At 42.5% G+C, this 16,820-nt stretch overlaps 1 protein-coding gene across 2 annotated transcripts in view; it reads right to left on the minus strand.

The window, feature by feature from the left end:
• fstl5 (follistatin-like 5) overlaps positions 1-16,820 on the minus strand; it is a 532,169-nt gene that overhangs the window by 43,089 nt on the left and 472,260 nt on the right. Inside the window, exon 14 of one of the 2 annotated variants that reach the window (XM_060832822.1) lies at positions 9,367-11,198. The exons of the other annotated variant lie outside the window; for it this stretch is intronic. Coding sequence (XP_060688805.1) covers positions 10,496-11,198 — 703 coding nt within the window. The 3' untranslated portion in view covers positions 9,367-10,495. Of the gene's footprint in view, positions 1-9,366; positions 11,199-16,820 lie in introns of those variants that run through there. 2 annotated transcript variants of the gene reach the window in all.

The raw sequence follows: 16,820 nt of genomic DNA on the forward strand, positions 1-16,820 counted from the left end.
TCCTCCAACGCTAGCAACATCCTTGTAAATCTTTTCTGAACCCTTTCAAGTTTCACAACATCTTTGTAATAGGAAGGAGACCAGAATTGCACACAATATTCCAATAGTGGCCTAACAAATGTCCTGTACAGCCGCAACATGACCTCCCAACCCCTGTACTCAATACTCTGACCAAAAAAGGATAGCATACCAAACCAAATACCTTCATCACCAGCCTATCTACCTGCAACTCCACTTTCAAGGAGTTATGAACCTGCACTCCACAGTGTCTTTGTTCAGCAACACTCCCTAGGACCTTACCATTAAGCATATAAGATTTACTAAGATTTGCTTTCCCAAAATGCAGCCCATCACAGTTATCAAAGTTAAAATCTGTCTTCTCAGCCTATTGACCCATTTGATCAAGATCCTGTTGTAATCTGAGGTAACCTTCTTCGCTGTCCACTACACCTCCAATTTTGGTGCTCTTAATGTACATCTGTTTTCTTCCTAATGTTCAGTTGTAACCCTTGTATGTTCATTCCTTTTCGCAAAATACATTTTTTCCTGCACTCTGAACACCATTTAAATATTCTTCTAAGCAATTGTTTGCCAAAATAGCTGCCCATTTGATTTCCCAAGTTCTATTGTCAACCCCTTAAAATCAGTCTATATCCAAGCTTCTAATTTGATTTTTGTCACACTTCTCTCACTCTAGTATCAACCTAAGAATGTTCTATTACCATTGCTGGTTCCTAGATGCTCTTCACTTTCTCTTATTTGGATTAGTTTGTTCCCCATTAATGAATATTCTCATGTTAAAAGTTTTTGCATATTTGATGAACAAGGAGACAAGTACACATTGTAGTTTCTCCATTGTCTTATCCACTTAACCCCTTCTTCTGTCTAGTTATTAATGGAGCAGTTAAAATTCCTCATGATTATTTTGGAGTGCTTTTCACTCCTTTGCATATTCCTTCCTTCTATGAATAAGTAATCTGTAAGAGACATCTATTAGCCTAGTGGACCCTTTATTATCTTTTCTCAATCTATAATAACCCTATTATCATTCTTTTTTTCTACATCTATAATGTGATTCTACGAAGCATCACTATTCCAGCTCTCAATCCCTTGTCTCAGCCTTTTCTAAAGATGTTTTAGTCTGGAATATTTAACTCCACCCTAATTATTTATTCATTTCTCAGTGATTCCCACCATATTTGGTTCCTTCCAGTAGACAATTGCCTCCTGACCTGCTGTTTAATTATGTATATTGTCTTGCTGTAATGAATTTTAACTAATTGAACTTGTTTTTACAGACTTTAACCACATTATTGAACTCTGTTCTATAATTGTATTTCCTTGTAATCGATGTCTTCCCTACGTGTATCTACTCTGTTCCATTTACATTTCGTTTGCTTGCATTTCTCACAGGTTCCTTTTTGGCACCTCTTTCTTTATCCCTTCTGTTTAGAGAGTATTTTTCTTTTTTGGGGACTTCTCTAAATATTATTGCTCTGATACAATGACATGAAGTGGATTTTTCTCTCTCTTTGAGTTCCTCTCTAGCTGCTGAGATACGCCATACTCTGGTACAAGGTGGACAACACAGCCTTTGGCATTCTTGTGCATTGCTTTGGAGGATTTATCTATCCTCTTGATCATCAAGTCCCCTTTACAACTATGTTCCTATTCTGATCTTCCCCCACCCTGGGCGGCTGTGGTGCCCCTTTCTGCAGTTTGGCTATCTTCTCCTTGGCTCTTTTTTTGTCTTCAGATATTGACCTTAGTATACCTGTTGGAGAAAACCAATGTTGGTAGGATTTCCACCTCAATCTCTTTATCATTCCCACAGGAAGTAGTTGTTGCCAAAACATTGAATGTATTCAAGAGATGCCTAGACATAGCACTTGGGATGACTGGGATCAAAGGTTATGGGGACAAAGCAGGATTAGGCTCTTGAGTTGGATGATCAGCCATGACTGAAGATGAACGAAGAGCTCAATGTTCTCCTCCTGCTCCTACCTTCTATGTTTCTATGTTTATCATCCCATGATACGTGGCTCCTGATTATTTATATCTCTATTCCTGAACATGTGTTTTCCCTGGGGTGTATTACCTAAGTGGAAATTCTTCCCCCACTCTGATATGTTGAAGTTTGTCCATTTCTTACTCCAGAGTAAATTGGAGACTTCTAACATTTTACTTCGGGAGGTACTCTGTCGATAGATTTGCGTGTTCATGTTTTATTTAATTAAAGCCTTGTTTTAATGTTTTGTGGGGAGGGTGTTGCTGTCAGTATTTACTGCCCACTCTCAACTTTCTGAGTCAACTGAGTCCGGTCGGAGTGCATCTGGGAAAATTAACAAACAGTGATATTCACAACTAATCTTGGAGGAACTGTTGGGCGAAGTTCACAACACAGAATCAGCTAAGTTAATCGTTTCAAGTCTGTCCAAGAGAAAGGCTGCAGCATTGAGTATAGTGGATTCTTTCTTGATTATATGTTTTTGGAAATAAGTCTCTTGATTAAACTTAAAATATAAGCCGTAACTATTAACTTAACCAGGGGCAGTGTTTGTAAAGGAATAGGGTGGTGTTTTTTCTGGGTCTGTAGATTGTGAAGGAGCAAAAATGGCCTTTGCCGTGATATGCACTTCTTGTTAGATGTGAGAGTTTAAAGAGAGTTTAAGGGTTACTGCGGATTATATCTGCCATAAATGCTGTTGGATGCGAATCTTATCAGATCGAGTGGATCGGTTGGAGAGACAGATAGAAGCGATGAGGAATTTGCAACAGCAACAGTATGTGATGGATGGCAGTTATAGGAAGGGGGGAAAGTCTCACATCCAGTCACATAGACGGGTTAAATCCAGGAAGGGTAAGAGAGGTAGGCAGCTAGTGCAGGAGTCTTTTGTGGATATGGAAAAGCGCAACAGGTCAGGCAACATCCAAAGAGCAGGAGAATTGACGTTTCGGGCATGAGCCCTTCTTCAGGAAGAGCTCATACCCGAAAGGTCGATTCTCCTGCTGTTTGGATGCTGCCTGACCTGCTGCGCTTTTCCAGCAACACATTTTCAGCTCTGATCTCCAGCATCTGCAGTCCTCACTTTCTCCTCTTTTGTGGATATACCCATTTCAAACAGGTAGGCAGTTTTGGAAAATGTAGAGGATGATGGATTCTCAGGGGAACGTAGCACGAACAGCCAAGTTTCTGGTATCGAGATTGGCTCTAATGCAATGAGGGGTACGTCGGCTTCCAAGAGATCAATTGTGTTAGGAGATTCTGTAGTCAGAAGAACAGACAGACATTTCTGTGGCCAGCAGAGAAAAAGCAGAATGGTGTGTTGTTTCCCTGGTGCCAGGATCAAGGATGTCTCAGAGAGGGTGCAGAATGTTCTCACGGGGGAGAGGGGCCAGCAGGAGGTCATTGTCCACATTGGAACCAACAACATTGGAAGGGAAAAGATTGAGATTCTGAAGGGAGATTACAGAGAGTTAGGCAGACATTTAAAAAGGAGGTCCTCGAGAGTAATAATATCTGGATTACTCCCAGTGCTACGAGCTAGTGAGGGCAGGAAGAGAAGGATAGAGCAGATGAATGCATGGCTGAGGAGCTGGTATATGGGAGAAGGATTTACATTTTTGGATCATTGGAATCTCTTTTGGGGTAGAGGTGACCTGTACAAGAAGGACGGATTGTACCTAAATTGGAAGGGGACTAATATACTGACAGAGAAATTTGCTAGAACTGCTTGGGAGGATTTAAACTAGTAGGAGGGAGGGTGGGGGTGGGACCCAGGGAGATAGTGAGGAAAGAGATTAATCTGAGACGGGTACAGCTGAGAACAGAAGTGAGTCAAACAGTCAGGGCAGGCAGGGACAAGGTAGGACTAATAAATTAAACTGCATTCATTTCAATGAAAAGGGCCTAACAGGGAAGGCAGATAAACTCAGGGCATGGTTAGGAACATGGGACTGGGATATCAGCAATTACAGAAACATGGCTCAGGATGGGCAGGACTGGCAGCTTAATGTTCCAGGATACAAATGCTACAGGAAGGATAGAAAGGGAGGCAAGAGATGAGGGGGAGTGGCATTTTTGAAAAGGGATAGCATTACAGCTGTGCTGAGGGAGGATATTCCCAGAAATACATCCAGGGAAGTTATTTGGGTGGAACGGAGAAATAAGAAAGGGATGATCACCTTATTGGGACTGTATTAATTGAAAACAAACTTGTAAGGAGATCTCAGCTATCTGTAAGAATAATAGGGTAGTTACGGTAGGGGATTTTAACTTTCCAAACATCAACTGGGACTGCCATAGTGTTAAAGGTTTAGATGGAGAGGAATTTCTTAATTGCGTACAAGACAATTTTCTGATTCAGTATGTGGATGTACCTACTAGAGAAGGCAGCAAAGCTTGACCTACTCTTTGGGAAATAAGGCAGGGCAGGTGACTGAGGTGTCAGTGGGGGAGCACTTTGGGGCCAGCTACCATAATTCTATTTGTTTTAAAATAGTGATGGAAAAGGATAGACTAGATCTAAAAGTTGAAGTTCTAATTTGAAGAAAGGCCAGTTTTGATAATATTAGGCAAGAACTTTCAAAAGCTGATTGGAGTCAGATGTTCGCAGGTAAAGGGACGGCTGGAAAATGGGAAGCCTTCAGAAATGAGATAAAAAGAATCCAGAGAAAGTATGGTGAAAGGGAAGGCTAGTAAGTCTTGGGAATGCTGGATGACTAAAGAAATTGAGGATTTGGTTAAGAAAAAGAAGGAAGCATATGTCAGGTATAGACAGGATAGATCGAGTGAATCCTTAGAAGAGTACAAAGGAAGTAGGAATATACTTAAGAGGGAAATCAGGAGGGCAAAACGGGGACATGAGATAGCTTTGGCAAATAGAATTAAGGAGAATCCAAAGGGTTTTTACAAATATATTAAGGACAAAAGGGTAACTAGGGAGAGAATAGGGCCCCTCAAAGATCAGCAAGGCAGCCTTTGTGTGGAGCCACAAAAAATGGGGGAGATACTAAATGAATATTTTGCATCAGTATTTACTGTGGAAAAGGATATGGAAGATATCGTCTGTAGGGAAATAGATGGTGACATCTTGCAAAATGTCCAGATTACAGAGGAGGAAGTACTGGATGCTTTGAAATGATTAAAGGTGGATAAATCCCCAAGACCTGATCAAGTGTATCCGCGAACTATGTGGGAAGCCAGAGAAGTGATTGCTGGGCCTCTTGCTGAGATATTTATATCATCGATAGTCACAGGTGAGGTGTCGGAAGACTGGAGGTTGGCAAACGTGGTGCCACTGTTTAAGAAGGGTGGTAAAGACAAGCCAAGGAACTATAGACTGGTGAGTCTTACCTTAGTGGTGGGCAAGTTGTTGGAGGGAATCCTGAGGGACAGGATGTATATGTATTTGGAAAGGCAAGGACTAATTCTGGATCGTTAACATGGCTTTGTGCGTGGGAAATCATGCCTCACAAACTTGATTGAGCTTTTTGAAGAAGTAAAAAAGAGGATTGATGAGGGCAGGGCAGTAGATGTGAACTATATGGACTTCAGTAAGGCATTTGACAAGGTTCCACATGGGAGACTAATTAGCAAGGTTAGATCTCATGGAATACAGGGATAACTAGCCATGCAACATTTAAGAGCCATTTGGATGGTATATGATTACAAAGGTTTGGAGGGATATGGGCCGGGTGCTGGCAGGTGGGACTAGATTGGGTTCGGATATCTGGTCAGCCTGGACAAGTTGGACTGAAGGGTCTGTTTCCATGCTGTACATATCTATGACTCTATAAGAAGCATGTGAACATCAGCAACAGGGGTAGGCCATCTGGCTCATCGAGCCTGATCTGACATTCAATAAGTTCATGGCTAATCATTTCATTGGCTATAGAGAGTGGCTGAACAGGCTGGGGCTGTTTTCCCTGGAACGTTGAAGGCTGAGGAGTGACCTTATAGCTCCCACTCACCCTAAACCTTAGTTTAGATTAGACTTTAGATTAGACTTACAGTGTGGAAACAGGCCCTTCGGCCCAACAAGTCCACACCGACCCGCCGAAGCGCAACCCACCCATACCCCTACATTTACCCCTTACCTAACACTACGGGCAATTTAGCTTGGCCAATTCACCTGACCCGCACATCTTTGTGACTGTGGGAGGAAATCGGAGCACCCGGAGGAAACCCACGCAGACACGGGGAGAACGTGCAAACTCCACACAGTCAGTCGCCTGAGTCGGGAATTGAACCCGGGTCTACAGGCGCTGTGAGGCAGCAGTGCTAACCACTGTGCCACCGTGCCGCCCACAGTTCTTTTACTGTTCAAAACACTACCTTTGCCTTAAAAACAATCAATCAATGAGGTAGCCTCAACTGCTTCTCTGGGCAGGAAATTCCACAGATTCACAACTCTTTGGGTGAAGAAGTTCCTCCTCAACTCAGTCTTAAATCTGCTTCTCCTTATTTTGAGGCTGTGCCCCTTAGTTCTAGCTTCACCTGCTTCTATCTTATCTATTCCCTTCATAATTCTGTGCCTCTAAGATTCGACCCCCAGTTTTATAAATACCAATAAATATAGTCCCTGTCTACACAACCTCTCCTCATAAGCTAACTCTCTCAGCTCTGGCATCAATCCAGTGAATCTCCTCTGCACCCACTTCAGTGCCAGGCTATCCTTTCTAAGTAAGGAGACTAAAACTGTACACAGTGCTTCAGTTGCAGCCTCACTAGTACCCTATGCAACTTCAGCATAACCTCCATATTTTTAAACTCCATCCCTCTCACAATCTGCCTTCTTAATCTCCTGCTGCACCTGCAAACCAATTTTCTGTGATTCATGCACAAGGGCATCGTCTGCACAGAGGCACGCTGCAATCCTTTATCATTTACATAATAAACCACCTTGCTGTTATTCCTATCTCACATTTGCCAACATTGTACTCCATCTGCCAGACTCCTTCCCACCCACTTACTTTGTATCTCTGCATGTTTTGTTCTACTCCTTATCCTACTCTCATCTGACATGCTATACTAGATCCCTAACTCTTAATCATCCATATAAATTGTAAACAATTGTGGTTCCATGACTGATTTCTGAGGCACAGCTCTGGCCAGTGATAACCAACAAGAAAAAACACTTATTTATCCCCACTCTTTGCTTTCTGTTAGTTCACCAATCTTCTATTCATGGTAATTTATCCCAATTTTTGAGAACTTCTCCAATGCCCAATTTAGTTTGAGGAATGTACAACGCAGAATGTTGTGAATTTGTTTCTTCACTCTCTTTGTAACCAGTAACATAGTCTCCTTTTGCTTTCCTTTTGTAGCTTTTCTTTTCTCCCCCGCCCCCCTCCCTCACCACCCACCCTACCTGGAGAGTGCTGTTGAGGAGTGGAATGAACAGGCTGTGTTCTGTGGTGGAACGGAGCGATGGGTTCGTGTCCTGCGGCTGAGTGGAGTGAGCGGGCCATGGGCTTGCAGTGGAATGGAGCGAGCAGGCTGAGCACCAACAGCAGAACGCAGTGAGCACAGGCCAGGTCCCACTGTGGAACAAAGCAAGCACGGGCAATTCCTGGTGTGGCAGTGGACTGAGTGCTGGATGGATGCCAGCACGTGAAGGTAGCATGGTTCCTGCTCTGGCGCTTGCAAGCACGGACTGGAACTTAAGTATTTTTGCTCACTTATTATCATTCTGGAATTTTTCGCTGTTTCATGCTAATCTACATTCATTTTTATTTTGTAACAACACTTTTTTTTTACTCTCTAAGATTTGTACCTAGGTACTTGTGCCTGAGATGGTGCCATTAAAGGCAGCCATTGTAAAAACTTTTCACTCCCACATTTTGTTTTAGGTAGAGGTTCTATCCAATCAATTGTAACAGGTTCCTCAAGTGTAGGAATAGGTATTAAGGATGCTGGTTTTATCACTGTCTAAGGTTTTGAGTTTCCCCTCATGCTGTCCAGGCCAATAAAAATATTTTTGTATTTTGGTTTGAATTTTCCTTACTCCCAAATGACTGCCTACTTGCTTATTCATACACGACCCTCAACACCTCTTTCAATAATTCACTGGTATTGCAACTTGATGAAATTGTAGCCAATTCTCGTCCACCTGAATGCATGATAGTCTCCATATTCTCAGAAAGACATCATTTTTAAGATAGTAACATTCTGGGATACACTCAGATTCTTTGTCTATGTATGGTTTTTGCTTTAGTTTTTCATCTTCCTGTTGTAACATAGCCAATTTCTCTGAACTAAAAATTTAACTTCCACATTTTCTTGTTTTTTTTCTCAAACCTTTGATCAAACATAGTCTCTAATAATTTACCTTCAACTTCCTTATTTATTCTTTGATTTCTCTTCCTGTCAATTGGAATCAAGGGAAAACAACCTACATTTTGGAGTCATATCTTGTACCAAAGCTGTTGTTGTTGAAGAATAACAGAAAAGGATAGGGAAGATTTAACTTAGGTGCGTAAAATTATTGGGTAGGAAAGATTCATCTCATAACAGAGAGCCCAATAACCAGGTGGCATTATTCAATGTGATTGTTAGATTTATCCGATAGTTGAGTTGAAATTTTTCAACTGGAGATGAAGTAGTTCTGGAACTGTTTGATACAGTGGAAGACCATTATCCTGACATTGAGATGATAATGTCTAACATGACTATGCTAATTTCTGAAAGCTAGTCCTTAAATTTTCAATTCTGGAAATAGTGACTGGGAATGTCCTTGGAGCTCTCCCTGGAATTTCTATGCACTCAGGTGCTACACTCGCTGGAAATTATGTGGATAAATTTGTTTTCTGCTGCAAAGTCTCACTGATAAAACAAGAGATTCCATGGAATCTCTACAGTGTGAAACAGGCCATTTGGCCCAACAAGTCCACATATATCCTCCAAACAGTATCTCACCCTGACACAGCCCTTGACTCTCTCCCTGTAACTCTACATCTCCCATGGCTAAAACACCTAACCTACACATCCCTGAACATCATGGGTAATTTAGCATGGCCAATCCATCTAACTGACACATCTTTGGGCTGGTGAAAACTGGACCACCAGCTGGAAAACCCATGCAGACACAGGGAGAATGTGCAAACCCCACCCAGACAGTCACCCAAGAGTGGAATTGAACCTGGGTCTCTGGCGCTGTGATGTAACTATGCCCAATATGGAGATCCTCCAATAACAACATGGACAGTCTATGTTTGGGCTTGAGAGTTACTGTGGATCAATATCAATAATTTGAGTCCTTAAAATGCATACAAAAATATTTTCAGAAACATTTCCAATATTCCCTTACATTTTCAGAGATTCATACTGAGATGGCAAAATGTAAAATCTTTATTTGCCTCCAATGTCAAGTAGATTTCTACATATACAACATTCAGAAATTATTACACAGAACAATCTATGTTTGACAGACAGGTGTGTGCCAAAGAGATATGCCACGTTGTTGATGACCACAACATTACTGTTAAAACAAGAGAAAATTTTAGTCACTACAAAATAAATATCCATTAGCTGTCAAGGAGCAGAGATTCTTCCTACACACCATATTTTCCCAACTAAATGCTGACATTCACAGAGCCTAGCAACTGCTATATCCCATAATCATGGGTCTAAAGTCCTGTTCACAAAACATAACTTATTGAATAGGAAGACAATCCAGAGTAACTCAGGAAATCTAAAAATATTAATGGACTTTACTGGAGCACTGCATAACTTGCCATATTTATCTACAGTTGATTGACTGAGTCCTATAATATTGTGCAACAGGAGTTAATAATTTGACGTAGGCTGGTTTAGTATCAGTACTTCTGCTGAGGAAGAGATTGGTTGCTTCTTTCTATGCATAATAAACTAATATTGAAGGCTCATTACTTTTACAACTATTATTATTATTATGAATTACTTGGACCCACTTATGACATGAATTTTGGCATTGTAGATGCTTAGTTCTGAGCAGCTTTTCCTCATGTGACTAACAATTATGCAACCAAAATGGGTTAAACCACAATGGTTAACAATTAACCCTCTTCCTGGGAATTAATCTGTTCAAGGCACAAATAATTCTGGGAATTTGAAAGGTTAATGAGGAAAACTTTTGATTTTGGAACCCATAAGCAAAAGTCAGTCATAAAAGCAAAAACAGAAATGGACAAGTGGGTTTTATTATAATTCCTTGCAGCTTTTAGATTCTATGTCGCTAAACCCTTTTGTAGCTATAAAGAAAAAAATACCTTCTTGTACAAGTTAAGGTAACATTTGCAACCTCTTGGGTAACAGCACTAAGAAATTAGGAAATTCCAATTAATGTCATTAGCGTGCTATATCAGTTGAAAGTTCCTGGTCTTCATAATTGCAAATTTGTTTTACATTTAATTGTGAATGTTATAGAGTGGATAAAACTGAGTTGTTTCCACCCAAGTTGCAGCTTAAGAGCAATGGAAAACTCTGTATCAGGAATCTTTAAAAAAGTAATCTTTATGCTTCACCAACCCAAATTATTGTGTTCCCTTTCTCCACCTCAGTGATCTCACAGTTTAATTTACTAAGCCTTCCATCCAGAATAAACAAAGATTCTTTTGAAGGTGTCATGAGATACTGGCCAAACAAGTCACTGGCCATAATCACTCGGTTTTTACTGTTCCACGGCCACTCTTCTGTCTTCATGGGTTCTTTTAGGTTCTTCACCATCTTTACTTTCCCTGTGGAGAGCTCCACAACGAGCACATTGGTTTGCACACTGGAGCTGGCGAAGATATTGTACTGATTGGCTTCAGTGAAAGAAGGCTGAAATGTGGTATCCGAAATATGCAGGTTGGTGCGTATCTCAAAGGATTCTCGGATTTCCCCTTGGATGGTGATGTACTGAACTCTCATGAGACCCCTTTGACCATCTACACTGACCAAGTAATGTCCGTCTGGAGAAATATAAGGAACACCTGATATATCACCATTGTAGCCTATCACAGAATCAGTGACACTGTCAACTATGATTTGTGGTTCAGTTGCTCCTCTAATGCCTGCACTGCAATGAACAAAATAATATCCACCAAGATGAGTGTAAGCGAGTGACTGTGGGACACAATTATAGTCTTTCAAACTGATGGTCTTCACATATGTCATTGTTTCAAGATCAATTTTGTGAAGGGCTGGTTCACCTTTGTGAAGAATAAATCCAAACCTATAAATAAAGGTACAGAGAGTAGCATTGATTATGTGCCATTCTTCCAAAGTTGAATAAATATTAGATATAACTACTTAAAATAGAAAAATAACAAAGGCATAGACTAGCACATCAGGAAAGTGTCATCCACATGTGCATAATGATTGAAACATGTAAAGCATTACCTCGCTAGCCACAGATGTTGTACATGGTAAAAGGTCAATGATGAACCATGTTAAAATAATTAAGAAATAAAATCCTCAGATTGTGGTTTGCAATTGATGGCATCCTTAAATTTCAAACACCACAGTCCACAATGTCCAGGTCTCGCTAACAGAAAACTAACTTCCTGGTGATGAGACTAAAAAAGCTTCGCTTTGCAACCTATTGTAAATCTAGCTCTTTGAGGGGATACTGCAACAATTCTGAAGTATGATCAGGTGGCCTCTGGTTCCATCCAGGATACACTTAAGGAGTGAAAAACCTCTTCTTCCCCAGGCCTGCTTCATTTATCTTTAGACAAGCCAATCATGTCAATTATGAATTATTCTTTTGTCAATAACTTGCACGGTTCTCTCTAACTGTGTTTACATTATATGTGTGAGATAGAATGACAGAGGCAGTGATGTTGTATTCGACTTTTGGGGTGAACATGCAAATCCTTTTTATCTAAACTTGTGAAAAGCATGCTGCTGATCATTCAAATTGTCCATTAATTCAGGGGTTAAGAAACAGATGCTACTTCATTTTCAAAAACACACAAATCCTGGGAAGGGAATGTGACTTTGTTGTTTTTTCTGAGTTGCAATAACAATGGAAATAAGAAAAATAAATTATGTTCTATTATTCAGCCTGATATGCTTTATTAAGAAATACTCACTAGGGTGAAAGGATGATTACAAGGCAGGACGAGGCAAATTAGCTTGTCCTATCTCTCCTTCCTGTAACGCTGCAATTGTTATTTCTTTGTAATTATCTAATTACCTTTTCAAAGTGACTCCTGAATTTGCCTTCATCAGATTCTCAACAACAAATTGTGAGCTGCAACACTCAGATTTCTGCTGACAGATATGTGGCCTGTAAGCTGTGGAGCTCCAAGCAAGTCCTAATATTTGCAAGGCTCCCTGAAATCACACGACTTGTTAAACAGCAGACGTGGCCTAAATCTTGAAGGCCTGAATCCTTACGGAGATCTAGATAAAACTATACAAGACAGACCACAGCTGGAAAACTGTGAACAGTTTTGGTCCATTGATCTAAGGAAAGATATTCCGGCTCTGGACGCAGTCCAGAGAAGGTTCACTAGCTTTCCCCTATCACAGGTTGGTTCCAGGTACAAGGGAGTTTCGTATGCAGTGAGGTTGATTAGGTCAGGCCTGTACTCATTGGAGTTTAGAAGAATGAGAGGACAACGTATTGAAACATATAACGTTCTTTGAGGACTTGACATGGTTGATGAGGCAAGAGTCTGGGACGAGGGAAGTATCCTTAATCACTAAGTCAGATGAAAGGACCCTCTGATTATCTTATATGTCTGAATTAAGTCACCTCTCGACCTTCTTCTCTCTAATGAAAACAGCCTCAACCCCTCAGCCTTTCCTCGTAAGACCTTCCCTCTATACCAGGCAACATCCTGGTACCACAGAGACCTGTAGAGTTTACTAACGTTGTCAGGACTGAGACAGGCACATTTCCCATCATGAAGGGAATCAAGGATTGTAAGTCTATCAAATCTTAAAGGATGACCACCTGGCCACTTCCTTAAGTATTTTTGAGCCCTGGGGATTTATCAGCCTTTAATCCTATCTCATGAGGTTTATGTCTGTGTTCCTCAACATTTTGGAGATTTTATTTGTGTCCTCATTTGTGAAGACAGAACAAATGTATGTATTGAATTGGTCTTCCATCTCCTTGTTCCTCATAGTAACTTGCCATTTCTGACTGGAAGGGACCTACATTTGACTTAATTAACCTCTTCTGCTTTTACAATCAATGTGTTTGGTCCCTGCAAGCTGACTCTACTTACTGCTTAGATAATCCTGTGTTGCAGAAATCCAAATGCCCCTGCTGCTTTCTTTTTGCCTATTTGTATGCCCTTTTGGCAGGAAGAACAGAGGAACTGAATACTATTCAAATAGAGAAAGAAAGCTACATTTCAGGGATTTAGGAGTGCAAAACGTAGCATCCAACAGTCATCATGGCTGTCTCAAGGGCACATCATATCTGACAAGTTTAGCTGAGCTCTTTGATGATGTGGCACAGTCAATAGATGAGAGCACTGCTGTGGATGTTCTCTATTTGGACTTTCACAGAGTATTTGATACATAGAGTCATAGAGATGGACAGCACGGAAACAGACCCTTTGGTCCAACTCGTCCATGTTCACCAGTTATCCTACTTTATCTAGTCCCATTTGTCAACAGTTGACCCATATCCCTCTAAACCCTTCTGATTCATATACCCATCCAGATACCTTTTAAATGTTGCAATTGTACCAGCCTCCACCACTTCCTCTGGCAGTTCATTCCATACACGTACCATCCTCAGTGTGAAAAAGTTGCCTCTTAGATCCCTTTTATATCTTTCCTCTCTCACTCTGAACCTATTCCCTCTAGTTCTGGACTCCCCCACCCCAGGGAATAAAAAATCTTGTCCGTTTATCCTATCATAGAACATAGATCATTACAGTGCAGTACAAGCCCTTCAGCCCTGTGGAACCAATCTGAAGATCATCTAACTTACATTATTCCACTTTCATCCATATGTTTATCCAATGACCAATTAAATGCCCTTAAAGTTGGTGAGTCTATTATTGTTGTAAGCAGTGCGTTCCACGCCCCTACTACTCTAAGTAAAGAAACTACCTCTAACATCTGTCTTATATCTATCACCCCTCAATTTAAAGCTATGTCCCCTCGTGCTAGCCATCACCATTGGAGAAAAAGGTTCTCACTGTTCACCCTATCCAACCCTCTGATTATCCTGTATGTCTGAATTAAGTCACCTCTCAATCTTCGTCTCTCTAATGAAAACAGCCTCAATCCCTCGGTCTTTCCTTGTAAGACCTTCCCTACATATCAGACAACAGTGGTTAGCACTGCTGCCTCACAGCGCCTGTAGACCCAGGTTCAATTCCCGACTTAGGCGACTGACTGTGTGGAGTTTGCACGTTCTCCCCGTGTCTGCGTGGGTTTCCTCCGGGTGCTCCGGTTTCCTCCCACAGTCCAAAGATGTGCAGGTCAGGTGAATTGGCCAAGCTAAATTGCCCGTAGTGTTAGGTAAGGGGTAAATGTAGGGGTATGGGTGGGTTGCGCTTCGGCGGGTCGGTGTGGACTTGTTGGGCCGAAGGGCCTGTTTCCACACTGTAAGTCTAATCTAATCCTGCTGAATCTCCTCTGTACTTTTTCCAAAGCTTCCACATCCTTTCTATAATGCAGTGACCAGAACTGAATGCAATACAGTTCTCTTCCACCCACTCCTGAACCATCCTTCTTCCCACTAGTCCTGTGTGGGTGTTGTCTGTGGAAACAGACTTTTCGAAGGTTTTCCTCATTAGCTCAGTGGGATGCAAGACTAGCATTCAGGTCCAATTTGCCCTGTTTTGTGGTGTCAGCACAATCAAATCTAAGTTACCGAAGACTCCTTTGGAAGACTCATGTGAAAGTTTCCTGTGTACTCTATCCCTAGGCACCTGGCAAATGCAATTGGGTGTTCTCTCTTTCCCTGCTTCCAGTTATTTAATGCTCCCAGGGGGTCTCTCTTACCATATCCTACAGCAGCTAGGACTGCCATCTCTATGGCCTGTAACTCCCCCTTCCCATTTTCTAAAGATTGGGTAAGGCAGAATCGATCACAGGACTCAGGAACATCGATATTAATGTTACCTCCTCAACATTGTTGAGTCTGCGGAGGACATTCTAGTGTTTGGTGCTGTGGAAAAACATACTGGGGTGAATTGGACACCCATGAATCTTTTTTGCTATCACTGCTAATTGCAATGAGGGTTGGGTTATTGTTCTGGTCGTCCTGATAGGTTGTGGTCAGTAGGTTGATGGGGGGCACAGTAACATCCTGGGAGGGGCACCAAAGGTTCAACTGTCTCCAGAAAAGGAGGTGGCAATCCTCAATCATTGCCACTCACAGCATGTCAATGGGCTCGTATTTCCACTTCCTCCCAGCCTATCCCATAATCGCTGTCCCCATCTAATTCGATTGTCCCATTCACATATTCCCCTTTAAGCAGAAAGTTGGGACTTTAATTTTTCAGGTTTGTGCTGGCATTTCAAATGGTCCATAGCACAGGCTCTGTTTCCTTGCCTGCTTGGTGTAGGGCTCTGAGCACAACTTGGAGGGCTTTGCTTTCCTCGATCAGCTTGTCCACAGCTTTTTGGGTTGCATTCCAGTCACTGACAGTGAACTGCACCTCCTGGTACACTCTATCACTCAGAGTCTGAAACTGTCCCGAATGTACAATATTCACTTAGTTCTTGATATTCTCACCTTCAGCATTTCAGGGCAGCCTACTCACCTTCCAGCTCTCAGCGTGGCCTAGATTAGATTAGATTGCCGGCAATGTGGAAACAGGACCTTCGGCCCAATAAGTCCACACCGACCCTCCAAAGAGTAGCCCAACCAGACGCATTTCCTTCTGACTTAAGCACTATGGGCAATTTAGCATGGCCAGTTCACCTGACCTACACATCTTTATATTGTGGGAGGAAACCCACGCAGATGCGGGGAGAATGCGCAAACTCCACACAGTCGCCCGAGGCTGGAATTGAAACCGGGTCGCTGCCGCTGTGAGGCAGCAGTGCTAACTACTGAATCATCATGCCGGCCTACTCACCAACCAACTCTCGGGATGGCCTACTCACCTTCCAGCTCTTGGGATGGCCCACTCACCTTCCAGCTCTCGAGACGGCCTACCCACCTTCCAGCACTCGGGATGACATACTAACCTTCCAGCATTCGGGATGGCCTACTCACCTTCCAGCATTCGGGATGGCCTATTCACCTTCCAGCACTCGGGATGGCCTACCCACCTTCCAGCATTTGGGACAGCCTACCCATCTTCCAGCACTCAGGACGTTCTACCCAACTTCCAGCATTCGGGACAGCCTACCCATCTTCCAGCACTCGGGATGGCCTACTCACCTTCCAGCATTCGGATGACCTACCCATCTTCCAGCATTCGGGATGGCCTACTCACCTTCCAGCACTCGGGATGGCCTACCCACCTTCCAGCATTCGGGACGGTCTATCCACCTTCTAGCACTTGGGACGGCCTACCCACCTTCCAGCACTCGGAATGGCCTACCCATCTTCCAGCATTCGGGATGGTCTATCCACCTTCCAGCATTCAGGACGGTCTATCCACCTTCCAGCATTCGGGATGGCTTACCCACCTTCCAGCTCTCGAAATGGTCAACTCACCTTCCAGCTCTTAGGACGGCCTACTCACCTTCCAGCACTCGGGGCGGCCTACTCACCTTCGAGATCTCAGGATGGCCTACTCACCTTCCAGCTTGTGGGACAGCCTACCCACCTTCCAGCTCTCAGGACGGCCTATTCACCTTCCAGCTCTCGGGATGGCCTATTCACCTTCCAGCTTGTGGGACAGCCTACCCACCTTCTGGTTTT

Source organism: Hemiscyllium ocellatum, chromosome 1, assembly GCF_020745735.1.
Source record: "Hemiscyllium ocellatum isolate sHemOce1 chromosome 1, sHemOce1.pat.X.cur, whole genome shotgun sequence".
Lineage (NCBI taxonomy): Eukaryota > Metazoa > Chordata > Chondrichthyes > Orectolobiformes > Hemiscylliidae > Hemiscyllium > Hemiscyllium ocellatum.